This window comes from Carya illinoinensis, chromosome 4 (genome assembly GCF_018687715.1).
Source record: "Carya illinoinensis cultivar Pawnee chromosome 4, C.illinoinensisPawnee_v1, whole genome shotgun sequence".
Classification (NCBI taxonomy): domain Eukaryota; kingdom Viridiplantae; phylum Streptophyta; class Magnoliopsida; order Fagales; family Juglandaceae; genus Carya; species Carya illinoinensis.
Genome location: NC_056755.1, coordinates 19,955,416 through 19,975,832, shown reverse-complemented (window position 1 = coordinate 19,975,832; position 20,417 = coordinate 19,955,416). Strand labels below are relative to the sequence as shown.

Here is a 20,417-nt window from a genome sequence, read left to right as displayed (position 1 = left end):
CCCAAAAAGAGTTGATATAGTTTTTCTCTCATCACCATTCTTTTTACAATAAACTTTCACAAAGTATCATTGCTGGAAATACCTTTGTCCCTGTGGAAATGACCTTGGGATTTCTCTATTATTACAATTGATCAACTTCTATACTTGGGAGTAATAATTTGGAGACCATCAGGGAGTGACAGAAAGAAAGCCGAATGATAGAAATCCTATAATCTCGACTTCAATTTTTTTCAATGTAAGACAAATATCTTATTAATGGATATAAAATGGCCAATACATGAAGTATTTGTTTAATATAAAGATAAGGGCGTTGTATAAAGAAAATTACCCATGAAATATTATTGTATCGCTTGATGGCGTGCCAAGTGTTGTATCCCTTTTGTGAAAGAGTGATGAGAGGGTTCCTAACCTATCATAAGCGTACGTACTCCATCTACGGAGATGGATAAGCTATAAGATTTTTTTTTTTTTTTTAAATACTAATTACTCGTGATTTCTCAAGTAAGTTCTATTATATACAGTCATTTTTATTTATATTTTATGCTATTTATTGATGTGATTAGTCAAAACAATTATTTTCTTTTAAATAAATAATATAGCCAATCTTATTAATGGAGTGCACAAAGAATACATAAAAGTGACTGTATATAAAATTTTTGTTCTCAATTATACTTGGATAAAGATCATTTCTACTGCTCATTCATTGTTAGATATCCTACACTCTTTTGCCACCTCTAGAACAAGGGATTCGACACAAAATGTCTAATGTAATTTAATCGATGCTGTGATTATTGAGCAAACTTAGCAATCGTTTTGCCAAAGCATTACTACCAATTTGTGAGAAGGAGAAGGAAAAAAAAGCATATGTTATGGTGACTTTGCTTGTCTATTGGTTGAATAGCATTGGTCCTCAGCAGCACCTGTTTTTAGGACTATGTTTGAAATTGGTTAAGCTCATTTCATTGTAGAAATAGTGGATTAAAGTCTTGTAATCAAGCATTTTAAAAGTTTAATACAAAATTAGATTCTCTCTCATTTTTCATCCTCAAAGTTGATCAATTCTCTATCATTTTTCATCCTCCTGTTCATTATCGATCTATGAAAACACAATATTCCTCGTGCGTATTATACTCTGTATATATATTAAATAAGTTCTGATATTACTAGGGAAACCAGGGAAGAAATCATATGTAATCAGGTCTTAAAATCAATATTTGCAACGGAGGAAACAGCAAATAATCATGAACGAATGCTGGATACCACCATGAATCGTATATATGTGGTTGATAGCTGGTTCTTAAACACTGATCAAAGAATGAGCTAGATGAGTCAAGAAGTTCATAACTCTTGAGAATCTTCAAGTGAGATGAATCAAAATGTAGATCTTGGAATGACGAAAACAGGGGAATTAGAGTTGGAAATTCTCAAGATTTATTGCTAAATCTTGTTCTGGGTTTTAATGGGAAATCCGTTCCCTAAACAACATCACACTCTATTTTTGGAAGATTTATACAACCTCATACTGGTTGGTTTTGAGACATAAAGAAAGCAGGATGTTTCATGGATTTGGAGGTTGGTCACATGAAAATTTTGTGTATGGATCAACATATTTTGTCGATCTAATGAATTTTCTCAAGTTTCTTGTGTTGAACACACTTAATTGACCAATCGATAATCCCAAATAACCTTCATGTCTTCCTTCAACTCCAACTTGATGCTCAGGCTTAAGGATCTTGGTTTGGAGTAATAACAACATAATTTCGAAATACAGACACATGGTACTCTCATTTTATCATAAGATTTCATGTCAATTAAAATCATTTTAAGATTTGTTGACGAAGATAGTTTTATAAGAGAACACTTATTCGATCTTATACATATCGAGAATACCTATGCTACGACTCTCAAATTGGAAATGTGTAGTTCTTAGTCACCCCAATTTCAACATACAAAGCATCCAAGGGCAAGGGTAACAATGCTATCAATAATATGCGTGATGAGTGGAATGGTTTACAAGTTTTAATTTTCAAGGAGTGTCCTTCATATTATGTGCACTCTATGATCCATCGATTACAACTAACATTAGTTGCAACATCAAGAGAAGTGATATTAACTTTTATCATTAATATCATTTATGTTTTCTGTGAACATAATGATGAATTGCATATTGTTCAAGAAGTTGAAATTGCACATTATTGCTATTTGTGAACTTGGAAACGGTAAAAGGGTTAATTAAATTAGGAGGAATGCTACACATCATCCTATACCATACATTTTATATATTAAAATTTTATTTTTTTATTTTTTATTTCATTTTATTCTTATTAAAATAATTAAATTATTTTATTTATCATCCACACACTACATATTTATTATAGAAAAAATGAAAAAAAAATTAAAATAAGTGTGGTGTGTGAAGTGTGAGGATGACAAGAAGAATTTTCCTTAAATTAGTGCTTTAAAACAAGCTAGAGGTACCTAGTGGAGCTCTTATTTTAATTTTGTATGTATCTTGATAAATATGTTTAAGGTAACTTTGATTGTACTAAAAAATATAGTCACGGGTAGATTTACTTTAATCTCAACATGGGAATGTTGATGCAACTTTTATAATTATTGTTGAGTTTAGCTTGATTTCTTGTTGAAAATGTCATTTTAGAGGCTTGGCTTGACTCAACCTTGACTTGACTTTGGCTCGACAGTCAGCTCGAGTGTGACGCCCCCAAATCCCCACGCACGAACACGGGGAAATCAAGACGTCTGGATGGTGACAACCCGGGTCACCACCCTAACGACGGGTGTCAAGTGTGTGCAAAGGCAACATATGTGCATGAAGAAACATGCAGCGAATAACGAAAGTCATACAACTAAGTACCAGAATTTTTCTTAACGTAATACAAGCTGTTCAAAACATACATAAAATATTACAAAACACTAACATAGCTTTAAACCAAAAACAAAGCATAACATCAGCAACCCGGCGGAGCCGCATTCTCGGGTTCAGCCTCCTCCTCCTCATCCTCAAAACCTGCACCAAAAGCTAAGGAACCAAAAATGGTACCGCAGGTAAGTAAAACCCAAACACTACCAGATAAAAAGACATAGAACTCAAACAAAATGCATGAAGCATGCCCAATGCACAAATCCCATAAAACATGATTTTTCCACACACGCCAAAAATCCCATTTGGCCCAAAAACATATCCTTTCCAAAAACCACGCCAAAAGTCACATTTGGCCTCGATAACCGTCTCAAACCAAAAACCATTTTATCCGTATGCACCATGACCTCCCCTAGGGGTTATCCGCACACCCTGGCTCCAGTGCCACACCGCAAAGTACCACTACGCATGTGACACCTAACGAGCGATGCCCAGTTCCACGCCCTGCGTGTTCATAGCCAAGCATCCTCTAGCCCTCACCAGTGAAGGGCCACGGAGTCGGTGCGTAGGGCGATGCCCGGTTCCGCGCCCGGCGCGTTCGTAGCCAAGCAACCCCTAACCCCCGCTCCCGTCATCGCCTAGCGACGACCCAGGGGACATCACTCAGTTTATTCCGCTCCCGAGTAACCAGAGGAGCTCCACCGGGATAATACCTCATCCCGGCTTGGGGTCATGATACACACGCACCCGTAAGTCCACTTACGCCAATAAACAGGCTTTTCACAGATACACAAAAACCCACGTGCATGCACCATGTAAATGCCATATCAATGCACTAAAATAAACAACCAACATATATCAATTAAACAAGCAACTCCGTCCTCCATCCATCCGACCCCCGAACTCCTCGGACTCAGTCCGTAATCAGCCAACCAACAGATAAAATTATTGAATGAGCAATATATTTTTAAATCTGAAAATAGGGTTTGGAAAATACTTACAGTGCTATACGGTAATTTTAGAAAACGCTCGGCGTTGCAAACGGCGGAGAAAAAGCAACGTTACAGTGAAAAATCACTGTGGCCGTGGGTTGTGAAATACCCACTTTTGAACGGGGACAGACCAGGGTTTGGGATTGATAGGGAATGGTCTAGGGATGATTGTGAAGCTATTGGAAGTGGTGGTTGGCCGTGGGTGGCGGCGAAAACGCCGGAGAGAGGCCGGATTTCCCAAAAAGGAAAGCTAGCCCGTGGTCGTTGGAGGCCGAAAATAGGTGGGTTAGGACGGCAAGGGACCGGTGATGAAGTGGTGAAGAAATTGTGGCCGGAGGTGGAGCGACGGCGGCGGATCGAAGCAAAACCCGTGCAGGCTTTAAAGGGGTTTTCAGGCCAAACGGTCGGCCGGATGGAGGTGGGAATTGGTGGGGAGGTGCGCCGGAGGGAGGGGAGTCGAACGGTGGCGGCGGTGAGCCGCACGGTGGCCGGACGGCGATGGGTCGGGGTTTGGGCTGTCGCACGGCGTGGGTGAGGAGAGAGAGAGAGGGTCGACGGACGCGGGGAGAAGGAAAGAAAAGGAAGAAGAAAACAAAAAAAAAAAAAGAAAAAGAAAGAAAGAAAAAAAGAAAAAAAAAAAGAAAAGAGAAAAAGGAAAAAGAAAAAGGAAAAAGGGAAAGGAGGTGTAGGGAAAGAAGATGAGGTCTAGTCCTCATTCCGGGAAAATAACACTAAACCGCCGCAACGAAATTAAAAACCGTAAACAACTAAAAGAAATGAAACACAACATCAAATAAATTAAAAACCAAATTTAAAACGCAATAAATTAAAATAAATAAACTAATATATTAATTAAAATAAAAACAACCATTTCAGCGAAAATACAAGTGAAAGCGGGTCATCACATCGAGCAAAAAGCCAAACCATGATTTCACTCGACACTTAGCTAGAGCGAGTGCCTACCCTAAACGTCCACTCAACACGTGCTCGACGCTTCGCTCTAGTAAATGTTTATTTTTAGTGCTTCTCACACTGTGGACTATAAATACATGCTTTTCTTATGTATTTTTCAACTCATTTAGCAGCCAAACATTATAAAGAGATAATCATTTTGTGAATAATCCTGAAAGTTCATTGGGTGTATTAGGGCTTTGGAATTGAGGATTTTGTGATTGATCACTTGTACTCCACCTTTGTTAATAGTGAATTTGTTGAGACCAATCCAGACAGTGGACACAAGCTCACATTGAGCCGAACCATTTATATCTTGGTGTTCTGTGTGTGATTGTCAAATTTTCTTTTGTTTGCTTCTGCCATTATATTTTAAATTAGCCTTTGCTAACCGGTTCATCCAACAAACTGGTATCAGAACATCAGGCTCTATCTTGGGGATGGCTATGGCAAACTGAAGTGGAGAATTTGACAATCAGAACAACTTCTGTTTGTGGCGCATCAAGATGGGGGCTTTACTGTGATGACCCGTTTTTACGTGTATTTTCACTGAAGGAGTTATTTTTAATTTAATTAATATAATAGTTCTTTTATTTTAAATTATTGTATTTTAAATTGGTTTTAGTTTATTTGATGTTGTGTTTAATTTATTTTAGTCGTTTTATGATTTTTAAAATTGTTTTTGGCGGATCGGTTTTTGGATTCCGGAGTGAGGATTGGACCTCATTTCTTTTCTTTTCTCTTTTTTTTTTCTTTTTCCCTTTTTCTTTTTCCTTTTCCCTTTTCTTTCCTTCTTCTTTCTTTCTTTTTCTTCTTCTTTTTCTCTTATCCTCATGCGCACGCTGCTTCCTTTTCTCCCCTTCCCGTCGCCGCCCATTGACCAGCCCAGACCGCCGCCGTCCGGCCGCCGTGTAGTACACCACCCCCACCAAAATCTTCCCCTCCCACCGGTGATCACCCCCACCAATTTTCAAGGCCATCCGTCCAGTCGTTACCCGCCACGCACGACTGGAAGTCACAGCACCAGCCCTCATATCTCTCTCTGTCGCCAGTTGTTTTCTCAGCCTAGAAACGCTGCTCGCAGGCGGCGTGGCCTACACCACCCACCCATTTTTCTTTCCCTTCCACCGGTGAACATCCCCACCAAGTTTCACCTCCATCCGAACTATCGTTAGCCGCCACGAGCTCCTCTAAGCCACACCGTTTTTGAGCTTTTCCGGCGCCGTCGCTCCACCTCCGGCCACCATCTCTTCACAACTTCTTCATCTACCTCTTGCCCTCCTAACCCATCCAATTTAGGCCCCGATCCATTGCCGGAGCAGCTCCCACGAGCTCAACTTCGTTCAGCCCCTTTTTGGCCTTCCACCGCCATTTCCACCGCCACTCACGGCCGAAACTCACTTCCTTTAGTTTCATAAACATCTCAAGACCCTTCCCTATCAATTTTGTGTCTTGTTTTGTCCCCGTTCAAAAGTGGGTAATTTATTACCCACGGCCACAGTGTAAAATACACTATTACGTTACTTTACCTCCGCCTTTTGCAATGCCGCGAGCTTTTGAAAAATAACGTATAGCGCTGTAAGTATTTTTCAAACTCTACTTTTAGATTTAAATATATTTTGCTCTTACAATAAATATTTGCTGTTAGTAAGTTGATTCCGGACTGAGTCCGAGGAGTTCGGGGGTCAGATGGATTGAGGACGGAGTTGCTTGGTTTGTTGATTTATAATTGGTTGGTTGGTTTGTGCCTTGTGGTTGCATTTACATGGTGCATGCACGTGCATTTTATTTAAATTAAGAAAATCATGTTTTGTTGGCGTAAATGGATTTTCGGGTGCGTGTGTATCACGACACCAAGTCGGGATGGGACAATATCTCGGTGGAACTCCTCTGGTCACTCGTGTCGACTCTGTGGTCCCTAGAGTGGTGGGGACTAGAGAATGGCCTGACCAGGGATGCGCTGGGCACGAGTTCTGGGCATCGCTCGTTTAGGTGTCACACGCGTAGACATTACCTGCGGTGTGGCACAGAGTCAGAGTATGCGGATGATCCCTATGAGAGATTATGGTGCATGTATAATTGGATCGATTTTATGGTTTTGGTTACGAGCCATTTTCGAGAAAAATGGCGAGGTTTGGTTTTGAGGCCATGTGATCCATTTTCTGCGAAAATGGTGGTTTCTATTTTGGGCCATCATCTGGGATAATGGCAAGGAATGGTTTTAATGGTAATGTTTTTGGGCCAAATGAGTTTTTAGCGTGCGTGGAAAAACATGGTTTTACGGGACATGTGCATTGGCTTTTCTTTCATGCATGTTGTTTGAGTTTTATATGTTTTTATCTAGTGGTGTTTGGATTTTACTTACCTGCGGCATCATTTTTGGTTCCGTAGATTTTGGTGCAGAGTTCGAGGAAGAGGAGGAGGCTGAGCCCGAGGATGCGGCTCCGCTGGAGTTCTGAGTTGGAGTTATGCTTTACAGTCAGCTTTGAAACTATATTTGTGTTTTGTAATATTTTATTATGTATGTTTTGAACAGCTTTGTGTTAAACTAAGAAAAAATTCTGGTACTTAGTTTATGACTTTGCTATCTACTGTATGTTTCTTCGTGCACATTTGTTACTTTTACACACACTTGGCACTCGTCGATAGAGTGGTGATCCGTGTTGTCATCATCCGAACATCTCGATTTTCCCGTATCCGTATGTGGGGATTTGGGGGCGTCACATTTACTACGACAACAAATAGAGTTTTGAGGGAGGTTACTAATGAGGAGACTGCTGCTAGTCTTTGGTAGAAACTTGAGAGCTTGTATGTAAGGAAGTCACTCATCAACCATTTGTATTTGAAGCAACGACTCTCAAGATGAGAAAATGTTGTAACACTGACCGGTGCAAAGCTGCAAGTGTACAGTATCATAGTTTTATAATAAAGTGATAAGAAGAGTATCGTCCTCAGGGATTGGTACCTTACTTTTGCCAAAGACCAAAATTATACTAATCTCGATTTTATCTAGAGGAATCACTAAGATTTTTGTAGTTGCAATTTAAACTAAAATTGACTCAAAGAGAAATACGCAACAGAAATAAAACTGACGTTCGAAGATCAAATTAATGGGAAAGAAAACTTCTAGGAAATCAATTTCACCTAATTCTTCACTATGATTTATTCATCCAACTAATTTAATTTAATTCTTTTTGTCTATTAGCAAATCTCTAATTCATCCAAAAGCCTCTTTCAATAGTCAATTGGAAATTATTCTTGTTTATCAATTCACACAAGAATATGCAAATTAAATAATCAAGAAAGCAATAAGACCAATGATTTAATTACTACATAGGTTCATACAAGTCTTTCGATCTCTATACTTACCTATGCTGAAATATTCAAGATCTACCATATGATTCCCTCTTTCGATAGCAAATCACAAGATTAAATATCATCTAATCAATGGTCAGTTAATTAGAAGTAATAAATTCAGAATAAATCAGATAAACAAAGAGAGAATTGCCTTAAATTAGCATAGACAATCAAGCATAGTTCGGAACTAGGTTACATCGTTTTCCTAGAATAAATAAAATTTACCTCATGCTAGAAAGAGAATTCAATATAAACGAATTCACCATAATTGTTTTGAGAATATTGGAAGAAAATAAACGCTGAAAAATACTCGTCGCAGCCGCAACTAGTCTTCAAAAATTCAAGGAAATGTTTCAATGCTTTTCTCCCGTCTGTGCTCGTGTATGATTCCAACGTATGTGCAATATATGGAATTTCCTCTCCAAAACAGATGATTTGAATCCTTCTAGCTGTGTTTTCCTATCCCAAAAGTGTTCTCCAGTCCCAAGGTACGGCCATATGGTGAAAAATCCCTTTTATATGCTTTGACGGCAGAAAATCCTAGATTTGGAAAAATATGGTATTCGCTTGAGCAAGGCGTCGAGCGAGCATCGAGCGTTCGACTCTGCCTAAATTCGCTCGAGCGGCTTGTCGAGTGCACGTCGAGTGTTCAACTCTACCTGACTTCGCTCGAGCGGCCAAAAGCCTCCGCTCGAGCGATCTTGTTTTCCCGCAACCCGCTCGAGCTCATTGTCGAGCGGCAGTCGAGAGTTTGAATCTGCCTGAATTCGCTCAAGCGGCCAAAAGCTTCCGCTCGAGCGATCTTTATTAATCTGCAATACGAAATTTTGCAAGTCATCAAACACCCCCTTCCTGTAGCCTAGGAGTGTCACGCAATTTCCATAAAATAAATCCGGCAAAAGATCTCATATTTAATAACTTCAAACTAAATGAATAATTAAAGGCTAACATTACATTCAACTGCTCCATCTAAGCTTGGCCCATCTGCTCATATTGATCATCCTCACCTGATTGGTTTAAAAACATGAAATAAAACTAAAATGAGTCAAAAATTCAGTAAGAATGCATCACAACATAAACATAATAAATGTAAGGTTTTCATAAAAGTTTTCTTGCTAAGAGCGCAAAAACATGACTGATCATACTTATGCTTATGCTATGCATGACTTGTCTTAATTTATCTAAATTAACTTACTGATTTGATTTATTTGATTGATTTAACTGATTTGACTAATTTAATTGATCTAACTGGCTAACACACTTAAACCCTATGTGGGATTTTGTGCACCAACCCCACATCCCGCTATAGTAAGGAGAGTCACTGATAATATTTTGGCACACTATGGTGGATCACGCTTGAGTCTGGGGCTTGCACACCCACTCTGATCTAAACTACATTGATACCATACATCTAAATGGCCATCTAATTAACTGATTAGCTGGTATGATTTTATCTAGCACTTGAGCTTAAGATAGCTTATATGTCTTATGGACATGAGATGCATGACATAATACATATATAATTATAATTTCTGAGTATGCACATGATGCAGAATGACATGATCATATGCTATGTTGGATGACATGTTTGCATAATCATGACATGCGTGGTACATAAAAACGGCTGTCAAATAATTGACTTTAATAATAATTTATATAAGTCAAACTGTGATGATCCTAATTTGTGATCAAATTATTTATCTTGTTGTGCTGCTTCCTAAATTTCACTTCGTAGCTCATTACCTATATGAGTATTAACGTCACTAAATCTATCTAGGAAAACATGTCCTAATATCTCACTTAATTAAATTCATACCGTAGGAAATAATCAAATAAATATTCTGTTTAATATGAAAATCAATGAATGCTAATATCTTAAATTATTTAAATACTAATAATATATTATAATTTAACAAAATACTTGAGTCATATTCAATTCTAATAAAAACAAGTCGCAAAAATCTCAACTCTTAAAATATGTTTACTTTCTTATAATTAACATAATTATTTAGTTATATATGTAAACAAAAAAAAGTAAATTAAACCAATACACAAAAAAACTAATTCTTGTGTAAAACAAGTAAAAGTATCGATATTCTACATTATCTTACTTGGTCATGCCACTTTGATTCGAACTTTCAACCTAGGCTAGTTTTGCACAAAATTTGTTTATTGCCTTTTGAATGGTTGACTACTAATGTATTAAAGACTTTATAGTCCAGTCATTTGTGGTTTCTTTAAATTGCTGGAAGTATGCAAAAAAAAATTTCAAAGTTTGGAGTGTTTTTGTCTGTTCCCTGGACAATATCAAGGCTACAATTAAGCCAAGCAGAGACAAGTAACTTGTCTTTTTCGAGGGTGAAGTTCGTACCCCTGACTAATTACCTTACGCCAATAGAATCGTTATGGGGTAGGGGTGGAGAGTTCACTATAATCATAGGGGAGTTTCCATTTTGACCACAGTAAGAATGGTCTAGTTGAGGATCTTAACTTAGGAAGTTGGTGAAGTACATATGTCTAGGGTCTTGTGAATCCATCTCTAAAAAAGTATAATGTTTGGAATGATTTTGTACTCGGCTCAGGAACCAAATGGTAACATATAGGAAATTTGGCCACCCTCGAATAGCTGCAACAACCTGTTGCGTTAGCCTTCCGGGTTACCTCGCCATTGAGGAAATGACCATAAATTTCCTCTATCCCCACCAAGCTTTGTCATCATCACAGTCGAGGGGGTTTAATTTACATATTACTTCTCTATCACAACATAATACAAAGTAGTGACATAGCACAAAGCAATGAAACATAATTGACCACTTTACATATTCACACAAAGCAACAACCAAATAGCATGCAAATCACAATAATGCTAAACAAGAGCATTCCTATCTGGTTTATTTATATCGAATGTATAAATAAATGGGGCTTAGAATGGTAGAAAAATTAATAGCATGCGTAATCGAGGAGTCCAACATCGAATGTCTATAAAACCTCACTTGAACCCCGATTGCCTTTTGTGGAAAGTACCACAAATTACAATATAGCCATCCGGGTGAGGATTACCCCACCATATCAATGGGCCCCCATTAATATTTGTGAATTAACCCCCACTATAACACCATCATCACAATCTAATAATAACCCCCTCTATCAAGAGATATGAAACACTGTAAAAGACCCAACAACACAGAACAAATTACCCTGGAAAAAGCAATACAAAACCAATACAAGTGAAAACTAACCCAACAACACCCATTTAATCCAATTTTTAACCAACAGATTCTCACAACTTAGAAAGGGGTCTTCACAAACCAACCCAATAGCATGGCAATGAAAATCACACAGCACAGAAACCATAGCAACCACAACTCATAACTCATAACTCAGAAATATACATCAATTTCGTTCACAACTCAGAAATATACATATACAATAACAATCATCCAGTGCAACAAGCAAAATTGAGACTCATACGAGCAAAAAACATTTTCCAGACAATAAACAAAACTAAGAAATGGGTCTGTACAGACCAACCCAATAACATGGCAGTGAAAATCACACAGTACCGAGACCATAACAACTACAACTCATAACTCGGAAATATACATCAATTTCATGTTAACAACTCAAAAATATACATATACAATAACAATTATCCAGTGCAACAAGCAAAACTGAGATCAACAAGAACGTTCAAAATCAAATCCATCAACCAAAAATAAAAACATCCATAAAATCATATCAGAGCAAACAAGAAATTCATTAAAATTGAAATTCAGGAACAAAATGTTTGAAGCCCCAGATCAAATTGCTCGAAGCGGTGCATGTACCCATAGCCATGGAGAAACTGAGAAGAAGAAAGAAAAACAAAAAGAGCTTGAAATGTGTAGGGTTTTCTGAGAGAGACAAACACGGAGGAAACAAATGTGTAAAAATGTGATATATATATTTTTTTTACGAACATGGAGGACACAAATCTGAGAGAGAGACAAAGTCTTCATCGCGTCGGGAGGCAGAAAAAGGGAGAGAGTTTTCTCACAGACTTCCAAGAGAGAGAGAGAGAGAGAGAGAGAGAGAGAGAGAGAATTAGAAGAAAATGTGTAGAAACCGAGTATCACTTACAAAAATTACCAATGGAGAGGCTGCACTCATTGGTGGCTGCATTGCAAGGGAATGGCCAACTGTTGAGAGATAAGAAGATGCGAGATGAAGGAGACAGCGATGAGCTAGGGAACGATGAGGATATATAGTCGTTCCCCAAATATTGGGAATTTCTGTACAGACCGTAATCTTCATCCATCAAATATGGATTGGGATGGGGAGAGGGTTTTGTTGAAAACCTTAAAATTTTCCCCAAAATATAGGGATAAATGGGATATGCAGACTCGAATGAGAATTCTCTAAGTCGACAAATCCAAAATCTTTGGAATACAGAAATCGGCTAAAGGTAGTTATTATTTATTTTCATGAACCACCACCTCAAACAGATGCATTGATTCAGGGGTACGAGTGTGTTGTTTCAAATGAGAGGTTATGGGTTCAAATTACCATGGCTATATTTTGATTCTTTAATTTTAACAAGGCTATGAAATAGCCCAAGGGGCACTTTGGCCAAGCCCTAAAATGCACAATGCTTGGGCCGAAGAGACGTGATACTTGGGCCGAAGAGGCACCACTCATGGGCTAAACCGGTTGAGCCGAAGAGACCTAATGAGTGGGCCGAAGAGGCACCACACATCCGCCGAACTGGCCCGTGTGAAGACCCACTTGGATGGGTGCAATGCTTCAAAATAATTTCAACAGAAATGTTGAAGAGGGTCAAAACACCTTGGCTATATTTTGATTCTTTAATTTTAACAAGGCTATGAAATAGCCCAAGGGGTGCGTTGACCAAGCCCGAAAAGGCACAATACTTGGGCCAAAGAGGCACCACTCTTGGGCCGAAAAGAGATGATGCTTGGGTTGAAGAGGCACCATGCATGGGCTAAACCGTTTGGGCTGAAGAGACATGATGTGTGGGCCGAAGAGGCACCACACATGGGCAGAATCGACCCTTGTGAAGACCCACTTGAATGGGTGCAATGCTTCAAAATAATTTCAACATAAATGTTGAAGAGTTGTGGTTCAAACCAATGACCTCCCTTTTAGGGAGGGAAGTGTCTAGCCACTTGACCAGGCATGTCCTTTGGTCTCTAAATGAAATAATATGACCTTTAAATTATAGCTATCAGTTGAAAAGTCACAAGTTAAGAGTTGTGATTTTTCACATGGTGTCACTTCATTCTCTATAAATAGAGGATGAGACCTATGAATTTATTTGTTCCATTTTCTCATTTTTTCAGTCACTTACACAATTTTATAGAGAAATTCTAAAGGAAAAACTTCAAAATTGCTGTCTGTAGTTGGTGACTTTATTGTATCCTGAAGGTGAATTGCTTGTAACCCGGTAGTAAACTGTTTTGAGTGGGAGCAATTATCACCTTAAAGATAGTGTTCTACATGCCTCAAAGTGGCATTTATTTTTTCAGATTACTGTATTCACACAAATTTCTTCAACAATTTTAAGGTGCTAATCGCAATGGGATCAGAATCTGATATGGCAACTTTCAAGATGATGAATCAAGACTTTGTCAAATTAGATAGGTTTGATGGAACAAATTTTACTCACTAGAAAGACAAGTTGATGTTCATTCTTACTACATTGAAGATTTTATATGTTTGGATTCAAATTTGCCAGTACTTCCAGAACCCAAATATGACGATAATGATCAAATCAAGGCAGATCGTAAGAAGTTCGAAGAAGATGAAGTGGTATGTAGATGGCACATTCTAAATACACTTTCTGATCATCTCTACGACTTATTTATATCAATTAAGTCACCAAAAGAGATTCGGGAGGTATTGGAATTCAAGTATAGAATAAAAAAGCAAGGTACAGATAAGTTCCTTATTATGAAATGTTTTGAGTTTACAATGAATAATAATACTTCTTTGATGGATCAAGTCCATGAATTGCAAGTTTTGGTGAATAAACTTCGAGATTTTAATGTTGAAATTTTTGAGCCTTTGCAAGTTGGGGCTATTATTGCCAAACTTCCTCCAAGTTTGAATAATTATAGAAAGAAACTTATGTGCACAACAGAAGATTTCACAATAAAGAAAATTCAAAAACATTTATGAATTGAAGAGGAAACTCGAATTCGTGATAAGAAATTATTTTCTCAAAATGGCTATAAAGTTAACTTTGTTGATGAGAAAAAGAAGTTTCAATGTAATTTTGGAGGAAACAAGAAAAAATATAATGATTTTTCCAACAATGGTGACAAGTCCAAGAAAATAAAAACTTGTTACAATTGTGGAAAGAAGGGGCACTTTAAGCGTGAATGCAGTTACAAGAATAAACACAAGAAAAAAAAGGGCAATCCTAATAGTGAAAATCTGATAAAAAATGAGACTTCAGAAATTGTGGCCATGGTTTCTGAAATGCATATTAGCACGATTACATAGTTAAATATGGCTACAACAGCCAAGTCATCTGACTGATGGTATGATTCAGGCGCTACCGTCCATCTTTGCAATCAAATATCTCAATTAAAAAATTATGAAGATGCAGCAGATGTAATACTAATTGGAAATCACAACTTTGCAAAAGTTGTAGGAAAATGAATTGTGGAACTTCAATTCACTTTTGAGAAGAAATTTATTCTTATCAATGATTTTCATGTCCCAGAAATAAAGAAAAATCTTGTATCTACAAATTTGCTTTGTAAGAAGGGTTTTAAGACCATAATTGAGTATGATAATGTAATTCTTTACAAAGGAGGAGTGTTTGTTGGAAAAGGGTACTCTTGTGATGGAATATATAAACTAAGTATTAATAAAAATAAGTTCTAATTCTACTTATATTGTTAAGTCTTATACTTTGTGGCATAATCATTTAGCACATTTGAATTTTAAATCTTTAAAGTTTATGTCTAAACATAGTTTAATTCCATATAATCATGGACATGGTGCTAAATGTAAAATTTGCATTCAAGCAAAATGACAAAGAAAATTTTTCCTAAAACAGATAGAAATACACAATTGTTAAAACTTGTACAGCAAAGAAACTTTTTCCTAAAACAGACATAAATACACAATTGTTAAAACTTGTACAGGAAAGAAACTTTTTCCTAAAACAGACAGAAATACACAATTGTTAAAACTTGTACAGTTTGATATTTGTGAACTAAATAGTATTTTAACTAGAGGAGACAATAGATATTTTATTACTTTTATTGATATTTTTTAAGATATACATATGTATACTTGATGAAAAGTAAAGATGAGGCCTCCAATATGTTCAAATCTTATAAGTTTATTGTTGAAAATCAAAAGGAAAAGAAAATTAAGATACTCTGTAGTGATAGGGGTGGTGAATATTTTCTTATTGAATTTTCTTTGTACTGCGAGGAGAATGGCATAATACATTGAACTAGTGCACCCTATACCCCACAACAAAACGGTTTAGCAGAAAGAAAAAATAAGATACAAGTTGATATGTTAAATGCTATGATTTTGAATGCAAAATTGTCTTTTGATTTGTAGGGAGAAGCTTTGCTCACAGCATGTTATTTGCACAATAGAATACTTTAACATCCAGACCCCAAAGTGTGATTATTATTATTATTAGATATGTTTTGAGGTAGAAATGTATTTTGAATAGGATTGATGTACTGTTAAACTAAACTATACGCCTCTTTTATTTTTCGGTTAGTTTCCAAAGTGAGTAGTTTCCCAATTTGGATTTAACTTTCAACTCAAACATTTCAAACCATTATCCTTTCAGTATTTGTAATCTCATACGATTGGGATCCATCCTTTCACCCTTCACGCCTCAATCTTCTCAGTTTACTTTTCTTTACAGTGATCCATTTAGTTTCCTAGTTGCATAGTTTCTTAATTGGAAACTAACTCCCAACTCCAAACTCTATCCAATCTCTATATGACTCGCAATACCCCTTCTCCTTGCCCATAAAATCCACAGGAAACCATGCCTCTCCTACACTTCAAACTAGAGCTACATAGCAAAAGAAGGAATAAGCATTTCAACATAGAGAAAACCCACCGTAGCAAACCCACAACCCTAGACATTTACCTTGTCGAAACCACCACAAAGCACGTCGTTGGTGAGCCACTCTGCCTCCATGAAGTGCATTGATCCTTAAAACTTCCCCCGTCACTCTCCCTCTCCACTGACAGCAAGCAAACAACCACCATCAACAACCATATGGAGGTCAGACTACCTCCCAGCCACCACAGAAATCGCCAACCATCCCAACCCCATTGAACCCACTCCTTTTTGGTAAGTCTCCCGATGGGATCTCTCTCTCCTCTTGATTTCCAGATCTTGGTCTCTCTCTCTCTCTCTCTCTCTCTCTCTCTCTCTCTCTCTCTCTCTCTCTCTCTCTCATTGCACCACTGCCCAATGGACCCGAACATGTTGCTGGTCACTTCTAGCCACCCAGAGCCACCGTTGCACCCTGTCACCTCTCTCGGTGAGTTGCCCCTTCTATCACATGAGGCTTCTCTCATGAGCCTCTATTTTTTTACCTTCACAGCCCGTGTGTTTTCCACACATAGGGCTTCACTTATCTGAAATTAAAATAGAACTTTAGGCCCTAGGCCCATTTGGCTTGGTGCCTTTTATGATATGAGAATGTCCAGATGGGCCTTACCATGTGCTAGGTTCAATCTGTTCTTTTAGAACTGATAGTACTCTAAGTTGGTTGCTTTCTTTAATTAGGGCTAGGTTTGATTTTAAGTTAGGCCAAGTTTACTTATATAAATATGAGCCCATAGATTTATGTTCTTAGAGAAATATTTAAGGGATTTAAATTATATTTTAAAGTATACTATTGGGCCACTATTTTAATTAGTAGTCCATTTGTCTATTTAGTCTGATTTGAATAAAATTATTATGTTATACTTTCAATAGAAAATCAAGAAATATTTTATGAGTTTTAAATAATATTAATAGCTATTAATTTTAGTATAACTGAATATGTATTAATTATCTCTATGGTATGATTTTAAGTAATTAGCATGTTATGACAGATCTCTCTCTCAGATCATGTATGCATGGTTACCATCCTCTACGTATTTACCATATGTCTCTTTGTGTATTTGCTATTCAGGAATTACCATTCTTGTACCCAAAGAATAAAATTTTGATAAAAAATTCATAGCAAAACTAAAAATTAAATACTGAACTTCCACATCCCACACACTTAATCAACCTAAAGTTATCACATAATCACATACACAGAGAGAGAGAGAGAGAGAGAGAGAGAGAGAGAGAGAGAGAGAGAGAGAGGACGGCAGATCATGGATAAGAGAGAGTTAGGGCTCATTTGCGGGGTATGCAATCGTGTGTGAATTTTTACTAGGGTTTGCTATGGAATGGAAGGTGAAGGAAAATTTGGGTTGGGCTTCTTCAGCTAGGGTCAGCGATTGTGAAGGAGAGAAGACAAATGACAGGGGAAGTGGAAGGAGAATTGGGATAAGGTAAAAATGCACCATTTCATTTAATTTCATGAAATTTCCCCCCTCCCATTTTTTTCGTCTCCCACGAACCCCTCATTTTGCAAGACCAAAACATACCGTTTTCTTTTGTGGGTGGATTGCCAAGTAGACGGGGTGCGCAAGGGCTGCGTGAAGTCGCTTGCATTCAAAGTTTCCATATAATTAATGCTTTGGATAATCTTCCCATAGTTACAAATGACATGGATATTCAAGTCACATAAAAGACAATAATAGATTACAAGAAAATGGCCTAGACTTAATGTAGAAGTTTTAATAGAAGAGAAAATCTATTTATCGTCCGGTTGAAGTTTCTTACACCGCACACCGATCCTGGTTTGGAGGCCACATCATGGATCTCATATTACAAATCAAAATCCTGAGCCCTCTCTCTCACTTCCTCATGTTCTCCTCAAGTTCGTTCCCTCCCCATCTGTTGCTTCTCTCTTTGCCAATAGTTAGTGTCTCTCCTCTCTTAGTAAATCCAAAATCATGGCCTTAAAAAAGACAAAGCTGACAAAAAAATAAACTTGTGGGGTGGGGGAGAAAGAAGAAGCAAGGGATGATGACGAAATATTGACCTGTTACACCAACATTTTCCTACTTTGAGGACAATTGGGGCAAATTATAGGCCAAAATTTTCAAAATAAAATATGATAGGCCTGGAAGAGCTCGTAAACCCAACCCATAGTTTCTATAATAAACTACATGAGAACCATGTGGACTAATGTGTGTTCTATGTATAGGTGTTACATGGATGTGTTGTACGGTGGCAATTGTATCGTGTTGTAATCATAAAGTAAATAAACCATTTTTTTTGTGTTGTGTGTGTCAGCAATGGGTAGTTTATTTTGTTATTTGGGAAAGACAAGGTAGAGGAGAAAAACACATGGATAAGAGTTCTTCAGTTCTTGTAAGTGGTTTCTCTACCTAGAAGTGAAACTGAGAATTGTTAGGTATAAGTATTTTTAATGCTTGAAAATAGCGCAACAGGCTGGAAGAAGAGAAAGACTCATTCCAGGCCCGTTGAGACTATTCGGATCTCCATTGGTGTAGTATGGAGCCCCCTACGATGGTCTAGTGCGGTTGTACAGCGTCAGTACATACATAAATTGCAGTGATCAGTAAATAAATGCAGGGAAAATAAGAGACAGAGACGCACATATTTACGTAATTTGGCATTGGAGCTACATCCACAAGTCATTTGGAGGGCAAATTCACTATAATATGCATATTTTACAATCTCTCATGGTCTATCCTCTTCTCTGTACAATAGAAATCTAAGCTCTATTTTCTTGTGGAGATCTCATCATTGGAGTCCCTCTCATGAAGTTGAAGAAGCTGAAAAAATTGAAGTTAAAGAAGTCCCTCGAAAACCCCCTTTATCCTCTGCTCATTTCTTACTTTATGTCTCATCTTCTCTCATTTACATCACATCTCCACTTTTCCTCTTGACACCATTTTTCTTCCTCAGCTCTTTGTCCCTTCATTCATTCTCTCCTTCTTCCTTCTTGATGAGTCCCCTTACATTGGACTAGGCTTGAAAATCCAGTATGGGCCTAAGATATTTTATCCTTCCAAGTATAAATTTTATGCAAGAAAGTTTACATATTGACTTGATTTAATATAATAGGTTAGATTTTTTTTTTATCACTTCTATGTAGACCAAGCATTTTTCGATTGTATTTACCGTGTTTCTACCAAACTCTAATTGGGTCTTATTAATTGTTTATTTTTTACTTCCATTTTATTTTTTGTGTACATTTTAAAGGAGAACATGGCACAACAACATTTCCATTGGAGTTTCTTATAGAAACCTAATGGAATTACTTTTTAATTTTTCATATAGGAGTTTTTTTTTTTAAACATCCATCAATACTTTTCATTCATTCATAAAATTTGTGTTACAAAGCAACAACACTCACTTAAACTCTCAATTCACTATCACTCACTTAATTCCCTTCATTACTACAAGGCATTTCTCTAGCAATTATACTAGTAATCTCTGAAGGTCCTTCCTCAATCCAGCACCACTCCCCTTCCATTCTCAATGCTCTCTTAGCTAATGCATGAGCCACACAGTTCCCTTCTCTATGAATGAAGCTCACAGACCAGTCAGGCCTTAGTAAGAACCTGCCACGTATATTTGCATACTGCTGCTCCATCCAATCATAGTTGCCCCTTACATCTGTTACCCCTTTGATCACCCTGTCAGCATCTCCTTCAAACACCACATTCTTGACATCAAGCTCCAAAACAAGCTCCATAGCTCTCCAAAGAGCAGCTGCTTCTGCCGTATCAAAGTTGCCACTAAACAATTTAGAAGAACTTAAGGTAAATAGAACCTCTCCCACATGATTCCTTGCCACTATACCCAATCCCAATTTGTAATTGTTCATATCTATAGCCGCATCAAAGTTTACCTTAGAAGCTCCCTCATCTGGTGGCTTCCATCTGGTGTCCTTCCTTTTCTGAACATTAGGCCCCATCATCTGGTTCAGTTCAGCACGAGCACATTGAAAGTTTTTGAGACAGGTCATTGCTGCAGTAAGCACTTTCCTTGGGCTCTCAAATTTCCCTTCAAAAATCATCATATTTCTCCTTGTCCATAGTCCTCTTAGTATCATGGATGCCTCTTCTAATTTGCTCTGTTGCAATTTGGTTTGCATTTTAGACCA

At 37.5% G+C, this 20,417-nt stretch overlaps 2 protein-coding genes across 2 annotated transcripts in view; both read right to left on the bottom strand.

Moving 5' to 3' along the window:
* Positions 1-16,437, bottom strand: part of LOC122306339 (protein FAR1-RELATED SEQUENCE 5-like) — a 28,309-nt gene extending 11,872 nt beyond the window's left edge. Inside the window, exons 1-2 of the mRNA XM_043118769.1 lie at positions 16,316-16,437; positions 16,177-16,237 (exon numbers count right to left, since the gene is read on the bottom strand). Coding sequence (XP_042974703.1) covers positions 16,177-16,237; positions 16,316-16,437 — 183 coding nt within the window. The remainder of the gene's footprint in view (positions 1-16,176; positions 16,238-16,315) is intronic.
* Positions 16,438-19,691: 3,254 nt separating this feature from the next.
* Positions 19,692-20,408, bottom strand: LOC122306338. Its single transcript, XM_043118768.1, has one exon. It carries the CDS (start codon positions 20,406-20,408, stop codon positions 19,692-19,694), a length of 717 nt encoding a protein of 238 aa, XP_042974702.1.
* Between the last annotated feature and the right edge of the window lie 9 nt (positions 20,409-20,417).